At 49.1% G+C, this 26429-nt stretch overlaps 1 protein-coding gene across 1 annotated transcript in view; it reads right to left on the bottom strand.

Moving 5' to 3' along the window:
* Positions 1-25288, bottom strand: part of LOC147116260 (uncharacterized) — a 50732-nt gene extending 25444 nt beyond the window's left edge. Inside the window, exon 1 of the mRNA XM_085992033.1 lies at positions 25166-25288. Coding sequence (XP_085848159.1) covers positions 25166-25288 — 123 coding nt within the window. The remainder of the gene's footprint in view (positions 1-25165) is intronic.
* Between the last annotated feature and the right edge of the window lie 1141 nt (positions 25289-26429).

The following is a 26429-nucleotide window of genomic DNA, read 5'->3' as shown; positions in this document are numbered from 1 at the left end:
TGTGAGGGGTGCATAGTTAGGTGGGGGTAGTGATTCTGTACATAGGAAGAGAGGGAAGGTTGATGGTGCAAGTGATTCTGGGTTGAGTGAGGATGTGCATGTGTAGGGTTGACAATGCAGAGTGATGGGGATATGATGACAGGCATAGCAGAATTAAGGGAATTGTGCTTTTATACTCACTTTTCCTGTGCGCAGGAGATCATTGAATTTCATCCTGCATTGAATCCAGGTGTGTGTTAATATTGACCTGGCATTGACCTCCCCAGGTATTCGCAGCCAGGCTGCCTTCTTCCATCTCCAATGTACAGGACCTCATGAGCTCTGACTCCCTCAACATGAACATGCAGGGATTCCTCATTGAAAAGGGGAGCTGCCTGCTGTCCCTCTGTAGGCATATTGCGCACCAGCAGCAGTCAAGAGCAGCATAAACGACTTCAAATATAACTGTGGAATGGTCCCCTTAATTACTCCAGCTGCACACGCGTCAGCAGAGCAGTTGAACAGACCCACACCTTGTGATGAGGGCGGGTAACCCACAGGGCGGTCTCAATTAGCCCAATTAAACCAAACTTCTGTCGGAAGGCCGGCTGGAGCTGGCTGCGGGTCCACAACCCGCCGAGATCCGTTCTCGATGCCAAATGCTTCATCAGAGAACATGCAGGCTCTCTCCCTGGGGCGTGGATCTGCCATGAGCTCACCTGGTTAAGTTCTCCGGCTACCTCTCCTTCCCCTTTTTCTACTTCTGCTTGCTTAGGCAGCTGCACAGCCAGCAATAGTGAGAATGAGGTGCAGCAGATCAGCAATCTGTCCTCCAACAGATTGCTAGGGTTGCTGAGGTGCTGTCCCAGGGACTGGCAGTGGGTCAGTGGAGCAGGAACCTGCTGTCATCTCCCAGACTTACAGTATTCCTGCTCCCACCACTACCACTTTGCCATTGCCCTTGTCACTGCCTGTCATCCAGCCAGCCCAGACCGCTGCCGCCCATGCTGAGGTGGTGCAGTCTACAGCCGCACCTTGCCAGACCAGAGCTTGTAGAGGGCCTCTTGCAAGGCCATCTGAAGTCTCCTGCATGGAAACTGAGCAGCCTTCCACTAGCCCTGCTGCAACCATTGGGCCAACACGTCATTGTAGCACTAGGGCAGGCAAAGTCACAGTAACGACATGAGCTAAGCGATTGCCCAAGGATCAATAGTTAATATTATTGGTGTAAATATGTGTTCACTGATTTTTGAAAAAATTATTAATTCACTTACCATCCTTTTGTGGTGTTTGTCATTTCAGCATTGAGGTGTCATATGGCCTACGAGAGGGATGGAATGATGGGGATGTGGTGAGCAAAGGGAACGTGGGCTTTAAGTCATCCTGGTGTGAGGCTGGATGTCTGGTTGGATGAAGTGGCAGAGTTCTGTGACCACCTCCTTGGTGAGGCAGAGCATTTAATACGCTGCTCCTCGATTAATTGAAGGTAGGAGAAGTGCTCTTGGAATACCCTCAGAGGGTAAGGCTTCCTGGTGAGAGTCCTGATGTTCCTCCTCAAGGCTCTGCACATGTATTCCCATATTTCTCACCGCCTCTGCTCTCTCTGCTGTAGATCCTGGAGGGCGAGGTGGCATGCCAGTACAACCCCCATTAATGTTACTAAGTGTACAGTTTGAATCTTTGAAGAATAAATGTAGCTTCTATTTAGTTGCCAGAAGACTCCTGATACAGAAAATCCTTCAAATTATTGAATGAAACTGTTGCAGTGGGTGAAACTGAAAAGAAACCACTAAAACTGCATTAACCTGACAGCTGCGAGTCATTTCTGATGATCCCTTTAAACAATGTTCCTGGAGCCGGTTTCCTGGTGCTGAGGTAGGTTGCAAGAATAAATTTAGCAAATCGTGCAGTCAGTGAGCATTGCACACTCACTGACGTCATGATATACCTGGCGTTGACGTCCCTGGGGATACCTCTTACCAGCAGCACTGTGGTGGGTGGGGGGGGGGAATGGCATGCAGCACTGGATATGCCTCACCCCAGTGATACAGGTCTAACGCCCCATTACCTCCATCTACTGGCGCTAATGGGAGATGCTAAGGGGAAGAATTCCCCCCCCCCAGCTATCTAATGGAAGTTTTTAATCTTTAGAATGGAATCTGATTAAATGGCATTCAGGCAGCCTTAGAATCTGTGAGCATTCAGAATATTAGGGTTTTAAAATTAATGAATGGTGTCTAGCTGTATTTTGAGTGTCTTGGAATCTGACATCATGGAGAGAGTGCCCAAGTATTCTGGAAACACAATACTGTTTCTGGCAATACTGGTGAAGGGCCTGCCACAGTGATCACTGTGAGATGGATGTTGTGTTTCACTCATGGTCTGGCAGTAATGATGGCAGTTCAAGGATCAGGGGGCTTTGGAAATGTGGTTGAAGATTTTGGGAGCATTGAAAGTGGTTCTCAATATCTTAGAGTGTGGTCAGAAACCCCGAGAAGGGAAACCGGAGGGACCAACAGGAATGAGGCAGAGATATGGGAGCATTGGGGGAACAGACCTGTGCACTATTGGATGCTGTTGAAAGCTGGCAGCAATGTGGAGCAAGTTCTAGCAGCCTTGTAGGAGATGGTGGCCCAGAGGAATAGGACCTAAACTGCCCCTGTTCCCTTTCAAACCATCAGACCACAACTTACCTCTATTGTTCTGGCTTTTAGCCTGCTCCACCAAAAAAACTACATGCCCTTTTGTACCCTTAGGTACCCACTACCATTTTCCCCGTTGTCAGCCAGTATCTGCCTTAAAGCATCCAACTGTAATTTTCTACTTCTTACAATGATTGGGCACCATGGAGCTGATGTGCACAATTTCACAATAATCTCTCTAGGCCTATGCCCGAAGCACAAACATGAAAAGTTGGTCCTTTAGTGCATATGACATCTTACAACCAATGAAATTTCACAACGATTGCTTAGTCTTTCAGCCAGTTACACCATTTCTCTAAACTTTTTGCCAGTCTATTGAAGAAGCAAGATCAGAGGTGGATAAAAGAAGGGCCCGAGAGTGGGACAGGTGAGCTAAGCAAAATCGGAGACAGATAAAAGGAGGACCCGAGAGCAAGAGAGCTGAGCTAAGCACAGGCAGAAACTCGAAAGTGGAGTCACAGGACAGCAGGTTGATTGGTTGGTGAGCATTGCCTTTGTCTTTTCTGCTCTCTAAGTTAGGGGAGAGGGTTAAAATAAAAAGTTTAGTTACTGGTCTAATAAATAAAGGTATGGCAGGGCACTTCAGTCCTGTTGAATCCTGTGCTATGTGGGACGTCCAGGATGCTTCTCGTGTCCTGGACAGCCACGTGTGCAGAACATGTCGTCAACTGGAGGAGCTCGAGCTCCACGTTGTTGGGCTTGAACATTATCTGGCGTCCCTGTAGTGCATCCACGAGGCTGTGAGCTACATGGATAGCACGTTTCAGGAGATGGTCACCCTGCAGCTTAAGGGTGTGCAGGCAGAGAGGGAATGGGTGACTGTCAGACTGACAAGGAGAACCAGTGCAGGAGTCCCCTGACTGCTCCTCGCTCTCTAACTGGTATTCAGTTCTGAATATTGGAGGGGGCAATTGTTCCTCTGGGGAGTTCAGCCAGAGCCAAGTCCATTGCATGGGCTGCTCAGCTGTCTTGAGAATGTGGATGGGGCGGAGGTTGGAAGGTCAGCAAACCAATATTGGTAAGAAATTCAGTAGTTAGGGGAACAGACAGGCGTTTCTGCAGTCGCAGATATGATTCAAGGATAATATGTTGCCTCCCTGGTGCCAGGGTCAAGGATGTCACTGAGGGACAGCAGGACATTTTGAGGGAGAAGGGTGACTAGTCAGAGGTCGTGATCCATATCGGTACCCATGTCATAGGTAAAAAGAGGGATGGGGTCCTGCAAGCAGATTTTAGGGATCTAGGCAAGAGATTAATGAGCAGCACCACAAAGGTTGTAATCTCTGTATTACTCCTGCTACCACACCATAATCAGTACAGCAATATGAGGATACAGCAGATGAATGCGCAGCAGGAGAGATGATGCAAGTTGGAGAGCTTTAGATCCTTGAGGTATTGGGATCAGTTTTGGCGTAGGTGGGACCTGTACAATCCGGATGGGTTGCACCTCAACAGGGTCGGGACCAATATACTTGCCGGGTTGGGGGTGGAGGAGAGGGGTTGTTGCTAATGCTGCTGGGGACGTTTATACTAGCTTGACAATGGGATGGGAATGTGAGCATAGATTTAGATGGGAGAGAAGCAAAGCTAGAAATGGTAGGCTGAAAAATAGTAAGCAAGTTTGGAACGCAGATGAAACAACGGCTAGAAAATAGACAACAAGGGAGTTTGGCAGTGTTTAATGGTATATACTGCAATGCAAAGAGTGTAGCGAATACAGAAGATGAGCTGAGGGCACAGTTAGACACGTGGAAGTATTATATCATAGTTATTTCTGATCCATGGCTTAAAATAAAGCAGGAATTGCAGCTCAACATTCCTGGTTGCATCGTGTTCAGGCAAGATAGAGAAGGGGATAAAAAAGGAGAGGTTTCGCATTATCGGTTAAAGAAACAATTGCAGCTGTGAGGAGGGATGATATGTTAGAAGGATCATGAAATGGGTTGAACTGAAGAACAAAAAGGGGCAATCACATTGCTGGAAGTGTACTATAGTACCCCAGTCAGAGGGAGATAGAAGAGCAAACGTGTTGCCAAATTTCTGAGAAGTGCAAGAACAATAGGGCAGTGATAGTAGGGTATTTCAACTACCCTAATATTAACTACGATAGAATCGGTGTGAAAGGTATAGAGGGCATAGGATTGTTGAAATGCATTCAGGAGAAATTTTTTAGCCAGTACATAGCAGGCCCAAAAAGAGAGGGGGCAGTTCTGGGCTTAGTTTAGGGAATAAAGCTGAGCAGATGGAAGGGGTATTCAGTGGGAGGATACTTTGGTGGTAATGATCATAATTTAGTTAGATTTATTGTAGTGATGGAAAAGGACAAAGAAAGATAATAATAGTTCTCAATTGGGGAATGGTCAATATTACAAAGCTGAGATGTGATTTAGCAAATGTGGACTGGAAACAACTACCTGAAGGTAAGTTAGTGTCAGAGCAGTGGGAGGCATTCAAGGAGGAGATAGTGCGGGTTCAGAGCAAACATGTTCCCACAAAGAAAAAGGGCGGGACTCCCAAATCTAGAGACCCCTGGATGTCAAGGAGCATACTGTGTAGGATAAGGCAAAAAAGGATGCTTTTGTCAGCTCCGAGAGCTCAATACTGCAGAACGTCTAGAGGTGTATAGCAAGTGCAGGGTGAAATTAAAAAGGAAATTAGGAAATCAAAGACAGGGAATTAAATAAATATTTGCAAGTAGAATCAAGGAAACCCCAACGATATTTTATAAATATATAAAGAGCAAGAGTATAACTAAGGGAAGAGTAGGGCTTATTAGAGACCAAAAAGGTAACCTCTGTGTGGAAGGAGAAGACATGGGTATGGTTCTTCATGAACACTTTGCGTCTGTCTTCACAAAAGAGAGGGACGATGCAGATATTATAGTTAAGGAGGAACAGTGTGAAATATTAGATGAGATAAACATAGTGAGAGAGGAAATATTAAGTGGTTTAGCATCTTTGAAAGTAGATAAATCACCAGGCCCAGATGAAATGTATCCCAGACTGTTAAGAGAAGCAAGAGAGGAAATAGCAGAAGCTCTGACCATTATTATCCAATCTTTTGTGGCTACAGGCGTGGTGCTGGAGCACTGGAGCACTGCTAATATTGTACCATTGTTTAAAAAGGGAGAAAGGTATAGACTGAGTAATCTCAGATCAGTCAGCCTAAACTCGGTGGTGGGCAAATCATTGGAAAAAATTCTGATGGACAGCATTAATCATCATTTAGGGAGGCATGGACTCATCATGTACAGTTAGCATGACGTTGTTAAGGGAAGATCGTGTCTGACTAACTTGATTGCATTTTTTCAGGAGGGAACAAGAAGGGTCGATGCGGTTATCGCATTTAATGCAGTCCACATGGATTTTAGCAAGGCGTTGCATAAGGTCCCACATGGCACACTGGTCAGAAAAGTAAAAGCCCATGGGAGTCAAGGGAAAGTGGAAAGTTGGATCCAAAATTGGCTCAGTGGCAGGATGCAAAGGGTAAAGGTCACCGGGTGTTTTTGCGACTGCAAGTCTGTTTCCAGTGCGATTCCACAGGGCTCAGTACTAGAACCCTTGCTTTTTGTGGTATATATCCTTGATTTAGACCTAAATGTAGGGGGCATGATTAAGAAGTTTGCAGATGATAGACACTTAGGTCGTTTGGTGATAAGGAGGAAGAGAGCTGTAGACTTAAGGACGATATCAATGGACTGGTCAGGTGGGCAGAAAAGTGGCAAATGGAATTCAATCCAGAGAAGTGTGTGGTAATGCTTTTGGAGCATGCTAACAAAGCAAGGGAATATAACATAACTAGTAGGATATTGAGAAGTGTAGATGAACAGAGGGACCTTGTAGTACATGTCTACAGATCCCTGAAGGTAGCAGGACAGCTAGATAAGGTGGTTTAGAAGGCATACGGGATACTTCCTTTATTAGCTGAGGCATAGAATCTAAGAGCAGGGAGGTTATGCTAGAGCTGTATAAATCACTAGTTAAGCCATGGCTCGAGTACGGTGTAAAGTTCAGGTCACCACATTACAGGAAAGATGTGATTGCACTAGAGAGTGTACAGAGGGGATTTGCGAGGATGTTGCCAGGACTGAAGAATCTTAGCTAGGAATGAATGGATATGCTGAGGTTGTTGTTTTTGGAACAGACGAGGCTGAGGGAAGATTTAGTTGAGGTATATAAAATTATGATGATCCTAGACAGAATGGATAGGAATGATCTATTTCCCTCAGCAGAGAGGCGAATAACATAGGGGCATAGATTTAAAGTAATTGGTAGAAGGATTAAAGAGGAGTTGAGGAGAAGTATTTGCACCCAGAAGTTGGTGAGGTTCTGAAACTCACTACATGAAAGGGTGGAAGAGGCAGAAACCCTCATCACATTAAAAAAGTACTTGGACATGCACTTGAAGTGCCGTAAACTACGAGGCTACGGACCAAGAGCTAGGAAGTGGAATTAGGCTGGTTACTTCCTTTGCGGCTGACACAGACATGATGGGCTGAATGGGCTCCTTCTGTACCGTACATTTCTATGAATTGTTCATTCTAAATTATGGCTGATCAGGAGAACGGCAATGAATTTAATAAGCATAATATTTTAGTTGTGGAAACCACAGTCACAATGTTACTACTCTAGTGGCCTGTCCCTCACTTGTGTTGTCTAAGCTGTTCACAACAGAGAACCACATCTCCTAATAAATGTCATCACTTTCATGAAATAAATATTTGAGAATTCAATCTCAAATGTATTTGAGTCTTTTGGAATAATCAACGCAATTCTCAAACACTTAGGACTCAACGGACATATCCTGTACACTTCAATTCCTCTTGATGCATAGGCAGTATGTTGGGACGTTCTGCAAACTGGGCATGCTCCAAATACGCAAACTGCATGCTGTAAATATCTGTTAACTGCAGAACCTGGGAATGCACAGATGCGGTGGAATGCTAAACAAATATCCAGTTGAAGTCTAAGCTTTTGAGACAAGTTGAGACCCTGAGACACAGACTTTAGGATATTTTAAATAGACACAAAAGCCAATTGAGTGGATACATTTAAACGATAGCCACTTTATGTGATTATCATGTCATTTGTCCTGATAACGGGTACAGAGAAAAAATATCAAAATTTCCTGTGTATAAAATTGTTTTGCTGATCGACAATTCATAAATGATTAAAAAAGTAATAACTGCCAATGCAATCTACAACGTAATGCTGAAATGGGTGAGGCGTCAGATGGGTGTTTAGGGGAGTCTGTAGCTTTCAAAGGCTCTTTATAATAATTTGTCAGTGACTACACAAACCACTTTGGGTACAGGTATATTGTGTATAAGTAAAACAGGTTTATTAAGCATTAAACATCCAGTACAAAGAAGTAATACTTAACAGGAAGATAGTCGCAGTCTGTTCATTGAACCCCGGCGTTCCTTCCGCGTGACTGTGGTGCGGTCCCTTTATTCTCTTGCTGTGTTCTGTTGACTAAAGCTTCTCACCTTCTGGTTTTGCACTGCTTCCAGTGTCCAATAGCTGTTCCTTTATACCTTTTTTTCTTTAAAAATACAGAACAACTTGCAGCTGCTTGGGCTATCTCACCATTCTGACCTTCACAAGTACGGTCTATGATTCCCTCCCCTTTTCTTGTCAATCATCTTATGACCTCGTTAGTTCCATTAACCCTATTTCTGTGCATAACAAAATACCCCTAACTAAGAACTTCACTTTACAGAACATCCTTGAGGTGTTTTCTAAACAGTTTGTCTATTCTGCTGTTTCTAAAATTAAGGCTCCAACTTCAATTTCTTTACTATAACATTACCGAACTCCACATCCCTGACAGTCTCCGTGTTTACTTAGCACTACATTCCATTATTTCAGTAATTTACAACAGAGGATTTTAGTCAGGTTGGCATAATTTTCCCATTCTGCTTTGATCTCAGCCATTCGCCATTTTATACAGGATGTTTAGGTTTTTAACATACAATTTCACATGTTGTAGTTATATAAAAAGGGTTATAGAATCTTAATAATGTTTACTGAATCCGACAGGTACACTCTATCCTACAGATAGTAATATTATAATTACATAACATGCAGATATGATGGTGCAGTACGATCAATATAAATCTGGATAAAATGGTTTCTGCATCTAAAATTGTAACCGCTATTTCATTCTTGCTTCTCTGTAGACGTCCTCTATTACTTGTCGTTCGATTTTCGTCTGTAGCTCTGACTATTCTGTGCTTCTTTCGTTATTTTTAGGTATCCCCGTATTTTCGGAGACAGCCTATTCTAGATTCGCGTACTTCAACTTATCCTGATGTTCGTTGTGAAGCCACAGTTTGGAAATATTATTATTTAATTGTTTTACTGGTTTGCGGATTGCTGCTCAAAGCATCCATCAGCCTGAGATGCAATACATGGTCAAAGTCAGCACTAGTCGAAGTAGTCCGGTATCGATTAAATGTTAACTCCGCACGGATGCTCTGCGTTTGCTTCTCGATCCTGCTTAATCATACACATTTCGTCTCCTCATCTTAGGTCTTGAAGCTTGGCTTAGTCTGATCGAATTGAATGCTTTGTGCTGCTCCCTGCATGGGCTGTAATGAAAGCGTTGTGTTATGTGGTTAATTCACTGTCTGCACCAGTCTACATAATTCTGGGCAGATATTGATCAGAATGACGGGGCTACAAATAAAGTGCAAAAACCATAGTTGATACATTTCAATAGGTGTGAAAGTCAAGGCTGTTAACGAGTGCAATCAGTGTAAATGATATTGCAACCTGTCAAAGTTCACACTGCATATACAGTGTTATAATGGTGTTTAAATGAGCGAGAAAATCAGAAAATATTTACATGAAGTTATATTCCACATATAAGATTTGACGAACCATTAAATAGTTATTATCTAGGTATTATCTAGGTACAATTTTAACAAACGTAATTTAGATTTTGTACTTTTTAGCCACCAGCAGCAACAATGCACTCAGTGCCACATATTTTTACCTAAGTGCGATTTGAATCGCTAAAGAGGAACAAATGCTTTTATGCAATAGGTTTAGAAAGTGTCCTGACATAATTATGATAAGACCTCGTCAATGTAAAATAAGTGTTTTCACATTTGATCCCTCTGCCTGGATAAAGATGGAACCGTGTCAGTTACCTACAGGCCCCGTTAGACTTTCCTGAGAATTAATGGAATGTAGCGGTTCGTGTAGATCGCCATTAAATAAGAGAGTTTGACTTCGCCGAACTATTAACAAGTTGTTTATTTACAGGAACAGACTAATTACATCAGGTAAGATGGCAGGTAAGATGGCTGACTGTAGGAGCACTGTGGTATAGGTCTTGTCCCAGCGGGGACTCCACGAGGACTGAGTTCGCAGTCCTGTGGGGAGCGTGATGACATCATCACGCTCGGTCGCGTTTCCCGTGCTTGGTGCATCATGTGACCGCATCGTTGCGTCAGCGCGTCTCCCGGTACGGAGGCTGGCCGTTGAGGCCGAGGTTGCGAGGCTGGGCTGTGCTGGTGCTTGCCGCGGGGGCGGAAGATTGCGTCGCTCCTGTCGGCTGGCCGATGCGGCCGAAGTCACGGTAGGCCGGGCTGTGCCGGCGGCCGTCTTGGAGGACCAAGTCGGGCCGGCGGCCAGCGCGCGTGCGTCACGTGATGCGTGACGTCAGCACGTTAGGTCGCCTCTTAAAGGGGCAACGGCCCAACAGGTAAGTTAAAGGGGCAACGGCCCCAACAGGTAAGTTATACATACATAAGTAAGTTAAGTACATACAGTTAGGTAAGTTAAAGGGAATTATGTATATATCTATATGTAAGGGACAACCGGTGGTACCGCCACATGGGCCCCCCCAGAATTCGCTTTAACGAAAGTCCAAGGATGAGATGGTCTGACGAGCTGGTGGTCTCGGCGGTCGTGCTGTCTCGGCTTGGTGAGCGAGTTCCGCAGATGCTGCTCATGAGAGGATCCATATGTGCGTCATGGCGAATAAAGTGTATCCGTCAGGCGAAGGACTGTGGAGACGTGCGAAACAGCAGGCCTTGTCAGAGTGACGGGCTGGTTGGGCGGACGCGGGCGATGACTCTGTTGATGTTGGAACAAGTCCTTGTTATGCCGAACTCTGCAGGAACACCAAACGAACGTTCCAGAAGGACTTGACAGGCGAGGTGAGTGAACTCGCCGACAGGTGAGCGAAACCTTCAGGAGGCTGGAACACGCAGAACGGTGCATGCCAGAGTGCTACGATGTTAACACAACAGAGGGTGAAGAGTTACTGCGTTAACCTGTGATCGGTGAGGCTAGCAACTTTCACGTGGCTGATCATGGCCGCAGGATGCCCGTTGGACCTGTCCTCAATGTGTGCAGCTTCAGTAGACGTTTGCGTTTGCTAAAGGGAAAACTGAAGAAAGGGCGGCAATGGTCCAGGTTGTTGTTGCTTTCAGGAGGGGTTAACTCTGCCTGGATGGCGGCAACAGTTGTAGATTTAGGAGAAAACAGCCGGGAGGGCGGCACGCCATTTGTTCACACCGAATCGTGTAGTAGGTAACACAACCAGCAGGCTGAAGGGCTGGTGCATTGTCGGCGGAGAAGGAGTCGTCGTTTTTCACAAGGGATGGGTCCTCATTGTTCGCGAGGGTTGGGTCCTCGTGTGCGAGGAGTGGGTCCTCGTGTTTCACGGGTGTGAGTCCTCGTGGTATCCCCGCAGGGTGCGCTCTGATTTTGTGGGCCCGAACGTGCTGTACCCCGCGCTTGGAGAGATTTATACTTGCTGTCGCTGTGGACGTAAAGGCGGACGATCCGGGTGGCGGTAGGAAAGATGAGTACGGGGACCATGAGCAAGTGCGTGGTTGGCGCCGCATCGATGTTATCATCGAATGGGGCTTCTACCGGTATAAAGCACGAGGGAGACTGTGGCTCCCTGGATTGCGGTAGCAACAGCAAAAAGGCAGGTGCTTCCATGGCGTGCTTCTTTTGTGAAAATTGCTCACAAAAAAATGAACGGGTCCGGTTGAGGTTTGTCCGTGTCAAATGGGATCTGCTCCAGGCTGTGCTTACCTTGCGAATATGTTCGCAAAGACGGGGTCACCTTTGGCGGAGTGAGGCGGTTGCTGTTCCGTGGTTGTTTGTCGGTTGTGCGTTGGTCGTCTTGTGGGAAGACGAGGTTCAGGCGTGCGTTGCTACCATGAAAATCGTTCACAGATACGGGTTCACCAATTGTAGCGTTGGAATTGATGAGCCCCCGTACTCACGTCGTTGGGTCACCAATGTAGCGTTGGTGGTCGACGGTTGCCATTGGGCGTGATGTACCTCTGTGAAGATGAGGGTCAGGCTGCGCGTTGCTACCGTGAAAATCGTTCACAGATACGGGGTCACCAAATGTAGTGTAGGAATTGATGAACTCCTGTACTCACGTCGTTAGGTCACCAATGTAGTGGTTCATGTAGATCGCCAGTAAATAAGAGAGTTTGACTTCGACGAACTATTAACAAGTTGTTTATTTACAGGAACAGACTAATTACATCAGGTAAGATGGCAGGTAAGATGGCTGACTGTAGGAGCACTGTGGTATAGGTCTTGTCTCAGCGGGGTCTCCATGAGGACTGAGTTCACAGTCCTGTGGGGAGCGTGATGATGTCATCACGCTCGGTCACCTTTCCCTCGCTTGGGGCGTCACATGACCGCGTCATTGCGTCAGTGCGTCTCCCGGTATGGAGGCTGGCCGTTGAGGCCGAGGTTGCGAGGCCGGGCTGTGCCGGTGCTTGCCGCGGGGGCGGAAGTTCGCGTCACTCCTGTTGGCTGGCTGATGCAACCGAAGTCGCGGTAGGCCGGGCTGTGCCGGCGGCCGTCTTGGAAGACCGAGTCGGGCCGGCGGCCGGCGCGCGTGCGTCACGTGATGCGTGACGTCAGCGCGTTAGGTCGCCTCTTAAAGGGGCAACAGCCCAACAAGTAAGTTAAAGGGGCAACGGCCCCAACAGGTAAGTTATACATACATAAGTAAGTTAAGTACATACAGTTAGGTAAGTTAAAGGGAATTATGTATATATCTATATTTAAGGGACAACCGGTGGTACCGCCACAGGAACATAAGTAAGTAATTAATTGGAATGGCTAGTCAGTTATCATGGCCGTGATTTGAAAGAGTCATAGAGTCATAGAGTCAAAGAATTATACAGCACAGAAAGAGGCCCTTCGGCCCATTGCAACCGCGCCGGCCATCAAGCCCTGTCTAATCTAATCCCATTTTCCAGCATTTGGACTGTAACCTTGTATGCTATGGCACTCAAGTGCTCATCCAAATGTTTCTTGAATGTTGTGAGGGTTCCTGCCTCTTCCACCATTTCAGGCAGTGAGTTCCAGATTCCAACCACCCTCTGGGTGAAAAAGTGCTTCCTCAAATCCCCTCTAAACATCCTGCCCCTTAACTTGAATCTATGCCCCCTTGTTATTGACCCCTCTACTAAGGGAAAAAGTTCGTTTCTATCTACCCTATCTATGCCCCTCATAATTTTGTACACCTCAATCAGGTCCCCCCTCAGCCTTCTCTGCTCCAAGGAAAACAACCCCAGCCTGTCCAGTCTTTCTTCATAGCTGAAGCGCTCCAGCCCAGGCAACATCCTGGTGAATCTCCTCTGCACCCTCTCCAAAGCAATCACATCCTTCCTATAGTGTGGTGACCAGAACTGCACACAGTATTCCAGCTGTGGCCTAACCAACGTTTTGTACAGCTCCATCATAACCTCCCTGCTCTTATATTCTATGCCTCGGCTAATGAAGGCAAGTATCCCATGTGCCTTTTTAACCACCTTTTCCACCTGTTCTGCTGCCTTCAGGGATCTATGTACATGCACACCAAGGTCCCTCTGATCCTCTGTCTTTCCTAGGGTCTTACCATTCATTGTGTATTCCATTGCCTTGTTAGTCCCTCCAAAATGCATCACCTCACACTTTTCAGGGTTAAATTCCATTAGCCACTGTTCCGCCCATCTGACCAACCCATCTACATCGTCCTGCAGACTGTGGCTACCCTCCTCGCTATTCACCACCCCACCAATTTTTGTGTCATCTGCGAACTTACTGATCATACCTTTTACATTCACATCCAAATCATTAATGTAGACCACAAACAGCAAGGGACCCAGCACCGATCCCTGCGGTACCCCACTGGACACAGGCTTCCAGTCACAAAAGCAACCTTCGACCATCACCCTCTGCGTTCTGCCACTAAACCAGTTTTGGATCCAATGTGCCAAGGCACCCTGGATCCCATGGGCTCTTACCTTCTTGACCAGTCTCCTGTGCGGGACTTTATTGAAAGCCTTACTGAAATCCATGTACGGTATACCACATCCACTGCACTACCCTCATCCACACACCTAGTCACACCCTCGAAAAAATTCAATCAAATTGATCAGACATGATCTTCCCTTGACAAAGCCATGCTGACTATTCCTGATTAATCCTTGCCTCTCCAAGTGGAGACTAATTCTGTCCCTCAGAATTTTTTCCAATAATTTCCTTACCACTGATGTTAGGCTCACTGGCCTGTAATTTCCTGGTTTATCCCTACTGCCCTTCTTGAGTAATGGTACTACGTTAGCTGTTCTCCAGTCCTCTGGCACATCCCCTGTGGCCAGAGAGGTTTTGAAAATTTGTTTCAGAGCCCCTGCAATCTCCTCCTTTGCCTCACACAGCAGCCTGGGATACATCTCGACCGGGCCTGGGGATTTATCCACTTTTAAGCCTGCTAAAACCGCTAGTACCTCCTCCCTCTCGATGCTAATATGTTCAAGTATATCACAGTCCCCCTGCCCGATTTCTATGTCTACATCGTCCTTCTCCATAGTGAACACAGATGCATAACATTCATTTAAAACCCCACCTACATCATCTGGCTCCACACACAGATTGCCATTTTGGTCCCTAATGGGCCCTACTCTTTCCCTAGTTATCCTCTTGCCCTTAAAATACTTATAGAACACCTTGAGATTTTCCTTTATTTTGCTCACCGGTGTTATTTCATGGCCCCTCCTCGCTCTCCTAATTTCTTTTTTAAGTATCCCCCTGCACTTTTTATACTCCTCTAGGGCTTCCTCTGTCTTTAGTCCTTTGTATCTGCCAAAAGCCCCCCTTTCTTTCCTAATCCATTCTGGTATATCCCTTGACATCCAATGTTCCCTGGGCTTGTTTGTCCCACCCTTGACCTTTACGGGAACATGTTGCCATTGTACTCTCTCAATTTCCTTTTTGAAAGACTCCCGTTGCTCCGATGTGGATTTTCCTACAAGTAGCTGATCCCAGTCCACTTTGGCCAGATCCTGCCTTATCATATTAAAATCGGCCTTCCCCCAATTTAGAACCATTTTTTTCCGGCCCATCTCTGTCCTTTTCCATGACTACCTTAAATCTCACCGAATTATGGTCACTGTCACCAAAGTGCTCACCTAATAACACTTCTACCACTTGCCCGGCCACATTCGTAGGACTTTCTACATTCTAGCGGCAGTGTAAAGCCTTGCATCTTTTTCAAAATCACATTTATCCAACACCGTTTGGAATCCCAGCCCCTTTAACTATCTGTAATCACATGCCGCCATTCCGAGCTTCAATCAAACTACTTACAGTTCGCAATAGACTGACTGATTTTAAAACTGACGATGTGAAAAAGGCAGATTTCAGATATCAACTTCTGCGAAATGAACATTTCTATTATAAATACACAGATATTTCGACCCATTTATAATATTATTCTGTGAGGATCGCTGCACTTCCAAATGCCTAACTTATTGATGCTTTCGGCAGTAGACAATTGCGGAGCCTTTCGTTTCCTCGGTAGTTTTGGAAAAGAAACAGCACTAAAGGTAAAACTTTGCTTCATTATTTTTTAAAGCGGCATGTTTTACTAGAAATGCTGATCTGGAAAATGCACACCCAGAATCCCTGACGTCTGAAAGCTTACCGCCGCAATCCAGTATCATTGTATGACAGAGCACAGAAGGAGGTCATTCGGCCCATCGTGCCTGTGCCGGCTCTTTTTTAGAGCTATCCAATTAGTCCCACTCCATTGCACTTTCACCATAGCCCTGTGAGTTTTCCCTTCAAGTAATTATCCAACTACCTTTGAAAGTTACTATTCAATCTGCTTCCACCACCTGTTCAGGCACTGCATTCCAGATCATAACAACTATGCATAGAACACATCATGCTCACCTCACCTGTGGTTCATTTGCAAATCACCTTAAATCTGTGTCCTCTGGTTTCCGACCCTTCTATCACTGGAAATAATTTGTCCTTATTTACTGTAACAAAACCATTCATGATTTTGAAAAGCTCTATAAAATCTCCTATTAACGTTCCCTGCTCTAAGGAGAACAAACCCAGCATCTGCAGTCTCTTCGCATAATTGACCCCTGGTACCATTCTCGTAAATCTCTTCTGCACCCTCTCTTAGGCCTTGACATCCTTCCTAAAGTGTGGTGCCCCGAATTGAGCACAATACTCCAGCTGAGGCCTAAACAGTGTTTTATAAAGGTTTAGCATAACTTCCTTGCTATTGTACTCTATGCCTCTATTATTAGGGTATGGCGGCGAAGTCGTTATTTTACTGGACTAGTAATCTAGAGCCCTGGACTAATAATCCAGAGATGTGAGTTCAAATCCCACCGTGGCAGCTGGGGGATATAGATTAAGTTAATTAAATAAATTTGGAATTTAAAAAGCTAGTATCAGTAATGGTGGCCATGAAACTACCGGATTGTTGTAAAAACCCATCTGGTTCACCGGTGTCCTTTAGGGAAGGAAATCTTCCATCCCTACCCGGTCTGGCCTATGTGACTCCAGACACATAGCAATGTGGTTGACTCTTAACTGCCCTCTGAAATACCCTAGCAAGTCACTCAGTTGTACCAAACCGCAATTAAAAACAATAATAAGAATAAAACCAGATGGACCACAGCATCGACCATGACACTGGCTTCGGACATGACAAAGGGAGACCCAGCCACATCGAACCTGCAAAGTCCTCCTCATCAACATCTGGGGCTTTGTGCCAAGATTGGGAGAGCTGTCCCACAGATTAGTAAAGCAACAGCCTGACATCATCATGCTCACAGAATCATACCTTTCTGTCAATGTCCCAGACTCCTCCATCACCATCCCTGGGTATGTCCTGTCCCACCAGCAGGACAGTCCCACCAGAGGTGGCAGCACTGTGGTATGCAGTCAGGAGGGAGAGGTCCAGACCCCATGAAGTCTCATGATATCAGGTCAAGCATGGGCAAGGAAACCTCCTGCTGATTAACACCTACTGCCCTCCTTCAGCTGTTGAATCAGTACTCCTTCATGTTGAACAAAACCTGGAAGAAGCTCTGAGGGCAGCAATGACATAGAATGTACTCTGTGTGGGTGACTTCAATATCCATCACCAAGAGTCGTTCAGCAGCACCACTACTGATTGAGCTGGCCGAGTCCTGAAGGACATAACTGCCATACTGGGCTTGCAGCAGGTGGTGAGAGAAGCAACTCGAAGGAAAAACTTACATGACCTCATCTTCATCAATCCACCTGTTGCAGATGCATCTGTCCATGATAGCATTGGTAGCAGTGACCATCACACAGTCCTTGTGGAGACAAAGTCCTGTCTTCACAATGACAACACGCTCCATCGTGTTGTGGTAAATGGGATAGATTCGGAACAGATAAAGCTTCTCAAAACTGGGCATCCATGAGGTGCTGTGGGCCATCAGCAGCAGCAGAATTGTATTCCACCACAATCTGTAACCTCGTGGCCCATAAAATCACTCACCCTACCATTACCATCAAGCCAGGGGAGCAACCCTGGTTCAATAAGGAGTGCAGAAGAGCATGGACGGAGCAGCACCAGGCGTACTTAAAATTGAGGTGCCAACCTGGTGAAGCTGTAACACAGAATACATGCATGCTAAACAGCAGAGGCAACATGCTATAGATACAGCTAAGCGACCCCACAACCAATGGACCACATGAAATCTCTGCAGTTCTGCCACATCCAGTCGTGAATGGTGGTGGACAATTAAACAACTAACGGGAGGAGGAGGCTCCTTGAACATTCCCATCCTCAGTGATGGCGGAGCTCAGCACAGGAGTGCAAAAGACAAGGCTGAAGTGTTTGCAACTATATTCAGCCATAAGTGCCGAGTGGATCATCCATCTCGGCCTCTTCCTGAGGTGCCCACCATCACAGAAGACAGTCTGCAGCCAATTCGATTCACTCTACATGATATTAAGAGATGGCATAAGAGCACTGGCTATAGCAAAGCCTATGGGCCCTGACAACATCCCGGCTGTTGTGCTGATGACTTGTGATCCAGATCCAGCCGCATCTCTAGCCAAGCTGTTCCTGTACAGTTAAAACACAGGCATCTACCTGACAAAGTTGAAAACTGCTCAGGTATATCCTGCCCACAAAATGCAAGGCAAATGCAATCCAGCCAATTAACGCCCCATCAGCCTACTGCCAATCATCAGCAAATTAATGGAAGGTGGCATTGACAGTCCTATCCAGCCGCACTTACTCACCAATAACCTGCTCACCAATGCTCAGTTTGGGTTCCACCCGGAACAGTCGGCTCCAGACCTCATTACAGCCTTGGTCCAAACATCGACGAAAGAGCGGAATTCCAGAGCTGATGTGAGAGTGACTGCCCTTGGCATCAAGGCAGCATTTGCCGAGTGTGGCATCATGGAGCCTAGTAAAATTGAAGTCAATGCGAATTAGAGTGAAAGCTCTCCACTGGCTAGAGTCATAGCTAGCACAAAGGAAGGTGGTTATAGTTCTCAGAGGCCAATAATCTCATCTCCAGGACATCTTTGCAGGTGTTCCTCAGGGCAGTATCCTAGGCCCAACCATCTTCAGCTGCTTCAACAATGACCTGCCCTCCATCATAAGGTCAGATGTGGGGATGTTCGCTGCTTATTGCACCGTGATCAGTTCCACTCACAACACCTCAGATAATGAAACAGTATGTGTTCGCAAGCAGCAAGACCTGGAGGAGATTCAGGCTTGGGCTGATCAATGGCAAGTAATATTCGCACCATTTAAGAGCCAGGCAATGACTATCTCCAACAAGCGAGAGTCTAATCACCGCCACTTGACATTCAATGGTATTACCATCGTGAAATCCCCCACTATCAACATCCTGGAGGTCACCATTGACCAGAAACTTAACTGAACCAGCAACATAAATATTGTGGCTACAAGAGCAGGTCAGAGGGTGGGTATCCTGTCACGTGTGTCTCACCGCCTGACTCCCCAAAGCCTTCCCACCATCGACATGGCACAAGTCAGGAGTGTGATGGAACACTCTTCACTTGCTTGGATGAGTGCAGCTCCAACAACACTCAAGAAGCTTGACACCATCCAAGACAAAGCAACCTGCTTGATTGGCATCCCATCCACCACCTTAAACATTCACTCCTTCCAAGAATGGTGCACCGTGGCTGCAGTGTGTACCATCTACAAGATGCACTGCAGCAACTCATGACAGCACCTCCCAAACCCGCAAACCCTATCACCTATAAGGACAAAGGCAGCAGGCACATAAGAACACCATCACCTCCAAGTTCCCCTCCAAGTCACACACCAACCTGACTTGGAAATATATCACCAGTTCTTCATCGTCGCTGGGTCAAAATCCTGGAACTCCCTCCCTAACAGCACTGTGGGAGTACCTTCACCACGCGGACTGCAGCAGCTCAAGAAGGCGGCTCACCACCACCTTCTCAAGGGCAATTAGGGATGGGCAATAAATGCTGGCCTTGCCAACGATGCCCACATCCCAGAACAAATGAAAAAAACAACGATATTAATACATTTATCGTGAACCAAAAGATATACGCCTGCGTTTTCTATTGAACTGCTAACCACACTACGCAATAGATCATTTCAGATGTTGAGCATTGCCCTATTTTTTGAATATGGCTTCAGCACAAAGCTTGGAGACAGAGCTGGGTGAATACAATCAGAGTAAATGGTGGCTTGATTTGGTGGTAAAAGCTGTGAGCTTGAAGTTGATTTAGCAGTTGTAAGTTGTTTGACTGTCAAAAGGTATACATTAGGCATTAGTTTACAAAAGCACAGAGGTTGAGCACAGAGCTTGGAGACAGAGCTGGGTGAACGCAATCAGAGTGGATCACAAGCAGAGAGGAAGAATTTGGTGAGTGCAGGAACTTGGTGGGGAGGAGGAAGGCGGGTGAGACGTCAGGGAGTGAGGCAAAAAGAAACTAAAGTGACGTCAGCACAAGGGAAGGAGCTGATTGGTGAGTAGCTGGTGATTTTTGTTAGGTCTTGAGTTTATATCTATTCCGTTAGTTAATAGTCTATCAGACAGACGCAAGACAGGGCACCTCAGTCGCATGGAATGCACATCTTCTGCCATGTGCGAACTCCAAGATTCTTCCCATGTCCTGGACAACCACATGTGCAGGACGTATCGACAGCTGGAGGAGTTCCAGCTCCGGGTTTTGGAGCTTCCGCAGCAGCTGGCGTCACTGCGGTTCATCCATGAGGCTGAGAGCTACGTGGATAGTATGTTTTAGGCGGTGTTCACCCCATAGTGTAATAGTGTACAGGCAGAGAGGGAATGGGTGACTGCCAGTCAGAAAAGGAGGACCAGGCAGGCATTACAGGAGCCCCCTGAGTGCATCTCACTCTCTAACCGGAAAACTAGTTGGGGAAATGGGGAGTACAGCCAGGGCCAAGTTCATGGCACCATGAATGGTTCAGCTGTACAGGGTGGAGGAAGGTCAGGAAAGCAATAATGATAGGGAATTCGATAATTAGGGGAACAGACAGGCATTTCTGCGGCTGCAGACATGATTCCAGGACGGTATGTTGCCTCCCTGGTGCCTGGGTCAAGGATGTCACAGAGTGGCTGCAGGACCTTCTGAAGGGGGAGGAGGAACAGCCAGAGGTCGTGGTCAATGACATAGGTAGAAAGAAGCATGAGGTCCTGCAGCCAGATTTCAGGGAGCTAGGAAATAAATTAAAAAGCAGTAATTCACGTGAATATGATGTGCTGGCGATAACAGAGATCTGCCTCAAAAAAAGGCAGGATTTGGTACTAAATATTCCTGGATATAAGGTGTTCAGCAAAGATAGGGAAGGGAAGAAAGGAGGTGGGGTGGCAGTAGAGTTTAAGGAGAATATTACAGTGCTGGAGAGAGAAGATGTCCTGCAGGGATCAAGGACAGAATTTATTTGGTTAGAGTTAAGAAACAATGGAGGTGCCATTGAACTACTAGGTGTATTCTATAGACCACCAACTAGAGGGAAGGATATACAGGAGACAATTTGCAGGGAAATTACAGAGAGGTGCAAGAACTGTAGAGTAATGATAATGCAGGACTTCAACTATCGTAATATAGACCGGGATAGCAATAGTGTAAAGAGCAGAGAGGGGGAACAATTTCGGAAGTGTGTTCAGGAGAACTTTCTTGATCAGTACATTTCTGGCCCAACGAGGAGGGAGGCATTGATAGATGTGATTCTGGGGAATGAGGTGGGTCAAGTGGAGCAAGCATCATAAGGGGAACATTTAGGGAACAGTGATCAAAATATCATAAGATTTAGATTAGCTATGGAAAAGTGTGAGGGTGCCGGTCAGTTCCTTCAGTAACCCCTAGATGGCACCTTCACTGGTTGGTTTCCCTTTGTTAATTGTTACTTGTGTCTCCTCTTTTGGTCGCTTTCACCAACTCGATGGCATCGACCGCGAGCCGGACGTTGTCCCAAGACATGCGCCGCGCCAACTCCTCCGGCGCCATCCAGCCGGCTCCTCCACCATCGAGTAGGTCCCCGACTCTAGTCACCTTGCCAGGCACAGCCCTGCATTCCGCCAGCCACCCGAACTCGCGGACGTGGAGGTGCGGATTCCTGAACAGCGGCTCCCGAAGGACAGCCGCCATTCCTGACGGGGGAGAACTCCGCCTGGAGGCGACGTAGTTCCAAACCCATAGCAGTTCCTGGTAGAAGACAGGCAGCTCCCGCAGGCTGATACGCCTGCCGCCCACTTCCAAAAGCAGGAGCTGCATGTCGTAATTGAGGCCGTGCAGCTGGCGGAAAAAGTACGTCGCCAGCGCACACCATCTCGGAGGATTCTCGACGTACAGGTATCTCTGCAGCATCCAAAGATGGAAAGTCGCAGCCTGGGTGCGGAGGCACACCAACGCCTGACCGCCCTCCCTAAGCGGGAGACTCAGAACCGCGGCAGAGACCCAGTGCATCCTTTTGTCCCAGAAGAAGTCGACGAGCTTCTTCTGTGTCTTGGCGACAAACGCAGGGGGAGGGATCAAAGTGACGAACCGGTACCACAACATGGCGGCCACCAGTTGGTTTATGACCACCGCTCGACACCGGTAGGACAACACTCGGAGCAATCCTGTCCAGCGTCCTAAGCAAGTGGTGACTTTGGCCTCCAACTCTTGCCAGTTCGCCGGCCAGGCATCCTCGGCAGGGCTGAGGTAGACTCCCAAGTAGAGGAGGTGCGTGGTGCTCCAGGCGAAGGGCCTGAACTCCTCCAGCAGGGAGTCCACCTGCCACTGACCCACCAGGAGTCCAGAACATTTCTCCCAGTTGATCTTGGCGGAGGATGCGTCCGAGTAAATCTGCTGGCATTCCCGCATCCTCCGCAAGTCAACGGGATCCATGACCGTGAGGAGCACGTCATCGGTGTAAGCCGAGAGGACCACCTCCATGCCCGGCCCTTGCAGAGCCAGTCCCGTCAATATCTACCGCAAGAGGCGCAGGAAAGGCTCTACGCAAACGGCGTATAACTGGCCGGACATGGGGCATCCCTGACGCAGCCCCCTCCCGAAGCGAAGGGGCACCGTCAAGGACCCGTTAACTTTAATCAGAAACTCTGCGGCAGCATACAGAAGTCGGATCCGGGCGACAAAATGCGTCCCGAACCCGAATGCGTGCAGAGTCCCGAAGAGATACTCGTGATCCACCCTGTCGAACGCCTTCTCCTGATCCAGGGAAAGGAAGGCGACCGACAGACCAGCCCTCTGGTAATGGTGGACCAGGTCCCGGACCAGATGGATGTTATTGTGGATGGTCCGGCCCGGGACTGTGTAGGACTGGTCGGGGTGGATCATGTGGGCCAGCACGGCGCCTAGGCGAGCAGACATAGCCCTGGCAAAAATTTTATAGTCCGTGCTGAGGAGGGAGACCGGGCGCCAGTTCTTAAGGAGGCGGAGATCACCCTTCTTAGGCAGCAGGACAATAACCGCCCTGCGCCAAGAGAGGGGCATCTCCCCGGTCGCCAAACTTTCCCCCAGGACCCACGTGTAGTCGCCCCCCAAGACATCCCAGAACGCCCTGTGGAACTCCACGGTCAGCCCGTCCAGCCCCGGGAACTTTCCCCTGGAGAGCTGGCGGAGGGCGCCGGTCAGCTCCTCCAGACTCAGAGGAGCATCCAATTTTTCGGCGCCCTCCAGGCCGACCTTCGGCAGGTCGTCCCACAAAACTCTGCGCGCAGCCTCGCTGGACGGATCCAAAGAGAACAGAGCCCCGTAATAGGCGCGGGCCTCCGCACTGATTCCCTCCGGATCCGAGACCAGAGATCCGTCGTCGGCCAGCAGCCCCAAGAGCTGCTTACGGACCCCCTGTCTTTTTTCCAGCGAGTAGAAGAAGGGGGAGCCGAGGTCCAGGTCCCGCAGGAACTGGATCCGCGACCTCACGTACGCGCCTCAGGACCCGACAAGCTGCAGGTCCTTCAGCGGGCCCTTCTTCTCTTCGTACACCATCCGCAGGGTGGGGTCCTTGAAGACTTGACTGAAATGGGACTCCAGGTCGAGCACCTCCTTCTCCAACCGCCCGACCCGGGCCTCCCGCCTCTTGGTCGACCCCTTGACGGTGGCGCCGACCGACCCGATGAGCAGCGCCAGCTCCGACCACCTGGCGAGGGCCAGCTGGGTCTTGCTCTGACGACCGTGGCGCATGGCCACAATATCCCGGAGTTCCCCGACGGGAATGAGGGGAGACCCGGCGAGGGGCACGGGGTCATCCATCGCCTCATCGGCGATGGAATCCAAGTCGTCCTCTGCGCCCATCACCGAGTCCCTGTCCTCCTCCGAGGGGTCGTCACCGGCGGCCGACCCGTCCGTCGTGCAATGCGGAGTGAATGGCTCGGCCGCAACAGCTGGCCCCGCCTCCACCCGGATCCCACCCCCAGGATCGGTGGCAGAGGAATCCTCCCTGGGCTCCTCTGGGGGCGCCAGGCCAGAGGACGGCGGCGGTTCGAAGCCCCCCTCCGCCTCAGACGCCGGAGGAATCGGGAAAAAAACAAAACCCAACTCCTCCAAGACGTCCGGCGCCGGAGACACAGTCAGAGGGCCTTCCTCTTCCGTGCCACCGGCTTCCGACCCAGCAGATGGGGTGACCTCGGCTAAAACATCGACCAGGTCGAGCAGCCCCTGGGAAATGTCTGGGTCGCTTTGGGCGAGCTCACTTCCATCAAACTCGCCCGGCCCAGACCCCAGGCCGACCGACCCATCGAGGGGTAACGGCACCGAGAGATTATCAACTTCTGCCGCGGGTTGTTCCGCGACCCCCCCCACGGGCAGGGTCTCATCCCCATCCCTGGGAGGCACGTGCTGGACAGACACATCTGCCTCAGCCTCCCGAGGGACAGGCGACCCCTGCCGAATACCGGAGATGGTGACAGCGGGGGGGGGGGCGCAGTACCCGCGGCGGGCGATGACTCCCCCTGTTCAGAGGGACATTCCTCCTCCCGGTCCTCCTCCTCATACAGGGGGTCGTGCTTTCTTTTTAACGCGGAGCGAGCGAGGGAGACCTCCATGCCTGTAGAGGCCCCCTCCTCTGCTCCCTCTGGCGGGGCAGGTTCATCAGGTCCCTCGGGCCTGAGCCCGGCTGCAGGTATTAACGTTTCCGCCTCGGCGGCGGCGGCCACAGACTCGGGCACGAGGCCCCTCCCACCCTCGCCCGCCCCGACCAACTCCGCAATGAACGCGGGTGTCAGGGGCTCTAAGTCCAGGGGCACGCCCCCCGCGGGGGGACCCACCCTGAAATGTTTGGATTTGCCCCGCAAGTTCTATTCCGCCCGGACGCACTCCCTCCCCCCCGCCGGAGGCCTTGATGGCATCGGCCTCCGACGACGACCGCGCATCAGTTGTTTGGGGGGCGCGGCCAGACCCGGGGAGAGGAGCGGTGGCGGCGCCAGCCTCGGCCACGCCAGACAATCTGGCGGCCTTGGAGGCGGGGCAGTACTTTCTAATGTGCCCCACCTCCTTGCAGGCGTGGCACTGCACACTGTCCGACGTCCAAAAGGCACGGTAAGCGGTCCTCTCGTGGAGGATGACAAATGCCCCATCGGTGTCCTCCTACCGCACCAGCTGGATGTAGACCTGGCACCGGAAGGAGAAAACGTGCCGAAGGCTGGCTTCCCGGCAGCCGAGCGGGATAGGCGCAATCCCCGTCCTCACCTCCCCAAGTTGGCGCAGGTGGGGGATGAAGAGCTCGCCAGAAATGTAGGGCGGGACGTTGGAGATCACAATGCTCCGCACGGCGGCCTCAAGAGGATCCACCGGCAGGGAGGTCCCGCCCATGGCGAGCCCCTTGGCGATGGCCAGGGACACCGCCCGCTCCAACCCCAGGAAGAACACAGCCTTCCCGTACATTTTTGAGGCGGCGAGGAGGGCCGACAACCCCAGCCATGGCCTTAACGCACGCCTCAAATGTCATGTTGGGGTGGGTGTAGCTCTTCACCCCAAGCTTTTTGGTAATAAGCTTAAAAGGTGACGGGGCAGCAGAAGAAGCGGGAGCGGCTGTGGCTGTGGCTGCCACTCTCGTGTACAACCTGGCTGACCCCGCCACCGGTGAAGATGTACTCGCCATTATGGGGTGATTCTTTTTTTTTTAAAAAGAAAAAGCTACACTCATCCCAAGTCACAGGCCTGAAGGTGTTAAAAGGCCTCAGGGTTTTTTAAGTCTTCCCTTGAGCAGAGGGAGCTGTTAAACTAAAGGCCCGCCTCTCCCCTTGTTGGAAGTAATTGGGAGAGGGGCCTACTCCCCTCTGCTCAAGTGGCAATTAGTCAGAAGTTTTGAAACAGAGGTGCCTCCTGAGAGACAGAGAGAGAGACAAAGAGAGGGAGAGGGGGGCGTGGGAAGGAGGGAGGCCGCAAAGGCAGGGGCGCCACTCAGGATGGCAGTTGGGTGGGTGTCGGCAGGGGTGCACTCCCCGATGGAAAAAATAACGTCTCTTGTGGGTGGTCTTCAGGCAGGGGGAGAAGATGTCTTCGCCTGGGAAAGCTGGAGAAAAGCCCAGGCTCAGCCCCACACCAGGTCTTCGCGATGTACTGAAAAGGCTTCACCTGGGCAGCTCCAGCTAACCCAGGCTAGTAAATGGAAGGGGCTTTTGACACCCCTTGGTCTTCCGGCCCGGTCTTCTTTCCTCCCCCTACCCACAATACAAAGCCTTTGGGGAATGCACCGAATGACACCCCCCTGCAGAAGTTCAAATAGAAAAGAAGTTGCTCCTACCCTCCTTCCAAGCAGTTGATGTTGAATGCCGCTCCTCTCCCCTCTCTCCCTCTCCTGGAATGGAGGCCAATCTGGGGAGGCAGTGATGGAAAAGCCTCTCCTGTTGTAAATGCTGGCCTCCTTTTTCCCTCTCCTCCTCTCTCTCCAGGCACCTCGGTAGATGAAGTTGGTAGATGCTTGAAGGTAGTGGTGGCCTGGGATCTCTCC

Source organism: Somniosus microcephalus, chromosome 6 (genome assembly GCF_052327205.1).
Source record: "Somniosus microcephalus isolate GS21.2 chromosome 6, FLI_Smic_1.0, whole genome shotgun sequence".
Classification (NCBI taxonomy): Eukaryota; Metazoa; Chordata; class Chondrichthyes; order Squaliformes; family Somniosidae; genus Somniosus; species Somniosus microcephalus.
This window is presented reverse-complemented; position numbering and strand designations above follow the sequence as displayed.